The sequence below is a fragment of the Lolium rigidum genome, chromosome 2 (assembly GCF_022539505.1).
Source record: "Lolium rigidum isolate FL_2022 chromosome 2, APGP_CSIRO_Lrig_0.1, whole genome shotgun sequence".
Classification (NCBI taxonomy): Eukaryota; Viridiplantae; Streptophyta; class Magnoliopsida; order Poales; family Poaceae; genus Lolium; species Lolium rigidum.
In genome coordinates this window covers 34,441,170-34,447,939 of record NC_061509.1, presented here as the reverse complement: position 1 = coordinate 34,447,939, position 6,770 = coordinate 34,441,170, and the positions used below count along the sequence as shown (strand labels likewise).

Sequence of the window (6,770 nt, the reverse complement as noted above, 5' to 3'; positions counted from 1 at the left end):
TGGTTTCTCTCCCAGTTTTCATGATCCAGCACTTTTCGTTCACACTTCTTCTCGTGGACGCACTCTTCTTCTTCTCTATGTTGATGACATGATCATTAATGGTGATGATCCTGAGTATATTGCCTTTGTCAAGGCTCGTCTTCGAGATCAGTTTCTTATGACTGATCTTGGTCCTCTTCGCTATTTTCTTGGCATTAAGGTTTCTTCCACTTCTGATGGCTTTTCTATCTCTCAGGAAAAGTATATTCAGGATCTTCTTGCCCGTGCTGCTCTTGGTGATGAGCGCACGGTTGATACTCCTATGGAGCTTAATGTTAAGCTTCGTCCTACTGATGGTTATCCTCTTCCTGACCCCACTCGTTATCGCCATCTTGTTGGGAGTCTTGTTTATCTTGTTGTCACTCGTCCTGATATTTCTTATCCTGTTCATATTCTGAGTCAGTTTGTCTCAGATCCTACCACTGTTCACTACAGTCATCTCCTCCGTGTTCTTCGTTATCTTCGTGGCACGATCACTCGTCGCCTTTTCTTTCCCCGTTCCAGTTCTTTCCAGCTCCAGTGCTACTCGGATGCTACGTGGGCGAGTGATCCTACGGATCGTCGTTCACTTTCTGCTTACTGTGTATTTCTTGGTGGTTCGCTTGTTGCTTGGAAGACGAAGAAACATGTAGCAGTTTCCCGTTCGAGTGTTGACGCTGAGTTGCGGGCTATGGCTTTGTTGATTGCTGAGGTGACCTGGTTACGGTGGTTGCTTGCAGATTTTGGGGTCTCTGTTACGACACCCACTCCACTTTTGTCTGACAGTACAGGTGCTATCAGTATTGCACGTGATCCGGTCAAGCATGAGCTGACCAAGCATATTGGTGTTGATGCTTTTTATACACGTGCTCAGGTGCAGGATGAGGTTGTTGCGGTTCATTATGTGCCTTCAGATTTGCAGTTGGCGGATTTCTTTACGAAGGCACAGACTCGAACGCAGCATGACTTCTTACTCTCCAAACTCGTGTTGTGGATCCACCATGAGTTTGAGGGGGGGGGGGTGTTAGATGTATATATCTGCATATTTGCACATGTACATGTACTATATATTGTCGCTTTTGGCCCCCTGGTAATACAACAAGCATATTGACCTAACAATCGTCACCTTCTCCATCATGACATTATCGTAGACCTCCCACCGAGCCTCACGCACCTCGTCGACCGGCAGCTGCAGGGGGTGACGGCACCAGTGATTGTCACCTTCTATGCCATGAGATTCAGCCGCATATCTGCTTCCAAGTCGACGTCTCCGCAATCATTGCCGGGAACGATGCAAGAGACCTCTGAGACTACTGTGACCGGCTGCAGCTTGGGGTCGGCAGCAAAGAACGTCTTAAGAGTCTTTGCCTTCAAATGCTGCAGCAGATCTGCCTCCGAATCGAGGGCGAAGACCTCATCCTCCTCCCCCTCCTCCTCCTCCTCCTTGTCGGCGATAGGATTGACCACCGTTGTGACGGTGACCGGAGCAGGGGGCGCCGTACCAACCATGGTGCCTCCGACCGCAGCTGCATCGACATCGTCGCCAATGGTCGGTGCATGCTTCTGCAATTCGTCCTCCAATGCTCGATCCGTCGATTCGCACCAGATTGTGCGGCGGTACCGACGGAGGTGGGAGGCCATAGGGTTTTCTTTCGAGATTTGGGGGTGAAATGGCAGATGCGACGAGGCGATGCGGCTGAGCGGTGTTTTTATACCTCGGGTTGATTCCGCTCCCACTTGTTCGAGATTTACGTATATATCATTTTAATGCATAGGCTGGAGTAGAACCTCCATTTCGAAGAAAATGGGCACTTCTCCAAACGCAGAAGACCGCGTGGACATGATTACCAGGGCACATAGTCTTGATTCATGACGTGTGTACTCGTTGGGCACATGAGATACTCGCCGGATGCCGCGGAGTTGTTGGCTTCGAGGGCTGCTCCGGTGCTCCCCCCTAAACGGAGTTAAAGGGACATAGTTGGGTTTTTTTTCCTGTGTTGGGTCCATCGAAACCCATATCCAACCCATGTATACTCGTCTGTATTGATACGATATGTGTACATCGCGTGAAAATAAAGAGATCACATGAGAAAGATCTTTATAGGAATTTTCTATTTTGACACACGCACGTGACCGTACATACGTACAAAAATGAGGTACAACAAAACGCCGGCCATACGGTCCTGTACATGAATGTACGAACGGTGGACCTATGCTAAAATTGCGGTCGTGCCCCTGCTTACGAACATACTCCATATATGTAAAGATCTCCACCATTGTTATGTTTGACGCGCTCAAAAATTTTCTAGGGGAGGAGCACCGGAGCACAAGTGGTTGGCTTCGTGGATATTTGGAGTAGAACAATAATTGCTAGTCCAGGTTCATACTAAATTTCTAGGTGGCCTGTCATTATTCTAGTTGACGTCTTCTTCACAAAGCTTTAGTTTAGCCTCGGTCTTACGGACCCCAACTGCGTTTCACCCAGATCTGATTTTCCTTGCATCAATGTTGCAGAGGCATTTTCGATGAGCATGGTGACCGTAGAAGGCAAATAGGGAGATACTTCATCCTTGCGAACACATCGTCTTACGGCCGGCGAGGTACGAAACGCGCTCGATCCTTGTGCCATGCATCTTTCGTCGGTCTTACTCTTGTTGTGTTGTTAATATCCACTCTTGCTCCTTGTCGATCTATATGTGCAGCTGGAGGAGACAGATGGCCGACTTGATTGTCAGCTCAGCGTACAGTGCTGCGGACTCGCTTGTGGGACGCTTCACCAGGATTCTTGAGGACGAAGTGAAACTACTGAGAGGAGTGCAGGGAGACGTGCTGTTCATTAAGGATGAGATGGAGACAATGTTTGGCTTTCTCAAGGACGCGAGTTCCAGTTTTGATATGGATGGTCGGGGGGAGGTATGGGTGAAGCAGATCAGAGACCTCGCTCGCGACTCCGAGAACTGCATGGATACATATTTGAACAACCTTGCCCGTGGCACCAGCGACACCCCTTTCTGGTTGCGGCAGATCGTGACGCTGCCCACACGCCGCGAGCTGGCCATACAGTTCCAGGAGCTCAGGTCGAGGGCACAACAGGTGAGCGAGCGGCGGGGTAGGTACGGCATCCGTGACCCTGAACCAAGCTCAAAAAGAGGAATGTCACACACGGAGACGGTGTTTCCTGAAGCTGGTGAAGTCGATGCACACGACAAGGAATGCCGCAGGAGACGCCGTTTCCTAGTCCGGGAAGAAGAACCCCTCTCGGAGCTCCTGGAGGGTGACACGGATCTGCTGGTGCGGTGGTTGACTGAGCCAGAACCAGGAGACACGCCACCGTTAGAGCAGTTGACTTGGCCGAAACACGAGATGATGCCACGACAAAGCAGTGTTCCGCTACTGGATCTGGTGACGAAGGAAGGAGACGAGATACCTTCGTGGTATATGCGGCCGGAGCAGGTGACTGAGCCGCGAGACGAGACGCAGCAGCAGCAGCAGATATTGTGCCTCGAGTGGAAGGCCGAGCTCGGAAACGATGTACCGCAGCAACAAGAGTTACGGCTGGAGTGGACTGAGCCAGGAAACCAGGCACCGCAGACACAGCAGGATCTGCGGCTGGAGTGGAAGACGGGGCAAGGAAATTCGAACAAGAAAACACCGCCCAGGGTCATCTCGCTTGTCCAACAACGATCAGGTGATAATCTGAATCATGCAAAAAAAGTGTATGACCACAGCATTATAAGGCAGTCCTTCGGTATAAAGTGCTGGGTTAGTGTTGGGCAAAGTACTCATCCCGACTGGGTATTTCAGGACATCATAGTAAATGCCATCTTGCTACAGGATGGAGGAAAAATGAAGGAGGATGTGTTGAAAAAGTGCGACCAAAGTTTGCCTATTAAAGTGAAGATGCAACATTTTCTGGAAGGTTGCAACTATCTAATTGTTCTTGATGATGTCTCTGATCAATCCCTGCTCAGTAGAATAATATCTGCTCTCCCCGGTGCTGCTGCTGGTGGTGGTCACTCTGTTGTACTGGTGACCACGAGGACATATGATCTAGCAAATTCCTTTTCTCCATATAAAGTCTTCCCACCTCTGGATCCCCTTATCGACTTTTTCTTTGCTAAGGCGGTTTCCCTTCTTCAAGGTGAACCCGGGCATGATACTAAGAGACCAGAGCTTATTAGGAATGCTCTATCAAAATGTGCACCCGACATGTTTTGCCTGAAGGTTTTCCTACATGTCCTCTATGTTGATCCAAGTATGGTGGAAAATTCTGAGTTAAATATCCATTCTAGTGAATCTTCCGAAAATATTCGACAGCTCTCGTTGTTATGGTATAACAGCCTCCCTCTCCGTTACAAGAACTGCTTGATATATCTATCTATCTTCCCCAAAGATGGTACCATTATCAGGAGAACAAGTCTAGTAAGAAGATGGACAGCTGATAACCTGATCACAGGAAGAAACGGTTCATCTGCACTGGATGAAGCTGAGAGCTGCTTCAATGTGCTTCTTGCAGCAAATTTCCTTCTTCATAGCGACATCAGTGCGTCTGGTAAAGTCAAGAGTTGCAAAGTAAATGGTTTAATTTCAAACTTCATATGTGACATTGCCAGAGAGAAGAAGTTTGTGGATGCAGAACTTCATCCAGATTTGGGCAGCCGGATTTCTGTTCACAATAGAAGTCAACTTCAGCAAGTTTTGGCGACAAATCGGGTATCCCGTCAGAAGTATTCATGTTGGAACATACAAAAGCAGTCAACTGAAAATCAAGATGGTCAAAGGTTGGATGAGCTTACGAAGTTCTTTGAAAACCTGCCTGCTTTCGCTCGACTGGGATTGATCAGAGTTCTTGATCTTGAAGGCTATGATGGTTTGAATAATAATCATCTGAACAACATCTGTGAGATGTTTCAACTAAGATATTTGAACCTTCGGAGAACTAAGATTACCAAACTGCCCAGGCATCTTGAGAATCTTCAGCAGTTGGAAACACTGGATATAAGGGAGACCAGGGTAAGCTCATTCGCCACAAAAGTTGTAGTGCTTCCAATGCTTAAGCATATGCTTGCTGGGTGCAAAAGCTCAAATGAGTACACGGAAGCGGAACCAGTTTCCACAGTTTGCTTGCCTGATGGAACCGGGAGGATGACAAATCTGCAGATACTCTGCCATGTTGATGTTTCCAGCAAAGAAGATCATCTGATTGAGATTGGGAAACTACAACAGCTTAGAAAGTTGGGTGTTGTATTCCGAAGTAGGAACAGCAACTTCAAGCATTTGCTCCAGGCAATTGAGAAACTGAACAAAAGCCTCCTCTCTCTCTCAATCCATGTTGAAATAACAGATGTCCACGACATTAACACAGCAGAGCCTGCAGCATTCTCTCCACCAAAGTTTCTTCAGAGTCTAAACATATGTGGCATCACCAGAGGGTTGCCTCGTTGGATCAAGGAGCTCCACTTACTCGCAAAGTTAACTCTGCGTCAGACTCGTTTGACAGAAGAGGACATAAAAGTTCTTGGCAAGCTTAGTGGATTGCGCTGCCTCAGGCTGCTGCACTGGTCGTATGACGAAACCAATTTGACACTTCAGGAGGAAGAATTCCAGAGTCTAGTATTTATTCGTATTGAATGTTCCAACATTACTGGCATCAGCTTCAACAAGACCCCTAAGATTGAGAAGGTAGTATGGAAATTCACAGATATGAGATCAATTCAAGGAATCGGCCGCCTTCCAAGCCTCAACCAGCTTGAGCTGATTGGCAACTGCGACCCAAGTGCTATCAAAGAAGAACTCTCCACACATCCAAACCAACCTGTCATAACTCACAATGAACAAGAAAATAAATGGTTCTGGTGAAGATAATTAAAGCCAGTTGCGCAATTCTTGGACAAGACAGCTATTAAGGAATCACTGGATTGCATTGTGCGTTTGTGTTTACCTCCTATGTTTGCTTCCATTTGTTCGTTTCAAATTAAAGCTGAATGCATCAGATTGTTATTTATGTAACTTTTAATGTTTTTGTTCATTTCCCTTCCCAGCGTTTCATGATTTGATTTGTTGTAACTTAAATAAGTGAGACATTTGATGTTAAAGAACACCCAGTGTATCAGATTGTTATTTATGTATGCGTGGATTATTGCAGTTTCCCTTTATTCCAAGCCAGATCTTCATTAGTGCAACATGTTCAATATTTAATCTGTAATCTTCATAGCCTTCATTAGTAGAGTACTGGTAGTTGCTACGACTACGAGTAGGCGGGGATGTCCAGTGACTGGAGTACTGAAATGCTATGTATTCACGTCAGCATCTTTTGGAAATCACTTGCACCTGTTCTGCTTCTTATGTGCTTCCAAGTTCAGAATTCTGTGTCACGTCACAGGGCTAGGTGCAGGACACGCGCTAGCGGAAGCCAAACACCACGCCACGCCGGGCAGGAGCACTGTCGCGCGCGATGCCTTCCTCTTCCTCCTTCGGCGTCGTCAGCGCCACCAACCCCGACGTTGCTGTGGTTGACCGAATTCGATTGTGGTTGATCGAATTCGATTGTGGTCGACCGAATTCGATTGTGGTTGACCGAATTCGATTATGGTTTATGGAATTCGATTGTGGTTTATCGAATTCGATTGTCGTTTATCGAATTTGATTGATTTGTGATAATAAAGCGACTCGCAGTCAAAACTAAATTTTATAGTGGTTTATCGAATTCGATAGTGGTTTATCGAATTCGATTGTGGTTAATCAAATTCGAC

At 46.9% G+C, this 6,770-nt stretch overlaps 1 protein-coding gene across 1 annotated transcript; it reads left to right on the top strand.

Moving 5' to 3' along the window:
- The first annotated feature begins 2,733 nt into the window (after nt 1–2,733).
- Nucleotides 2,734–5,877, top strand: LOC124689484 (disease resistance protein Pik-2-like). The gene is made up of 2 exons (XM_047223008.1): nt 2,734–3,837; nt 3,919–5,877. Exons 1-2 carry the CDS (start codon nt 2,734–2,736, stop codon nt 5,875–5,877), a joined length of 3,063 nt encoding a protein of 1,020 aa, XP_047078964.1.
- The last annotated feature ends 893 nt before the right edge of the window (nt 5,878–6,770 follow it).

Excerpts from the sequence above, each read along its gene's own strand:
- LOC124689484 (XM_047223008.1), top strand. The coding sequence starts at position 2,734 with ATGGCCGACTTGATTGTCAGCTCAGCGTACAGTGCTGCGGACTCGCTT. Across the intron at positions 3,838-3,918 it reads TTCAGGACATCATAGTAAAT|ATGCAACATTTTCTGGAAGG; the intron begins GCCATCTTGCTA and ends ATTAAAGTGAAG.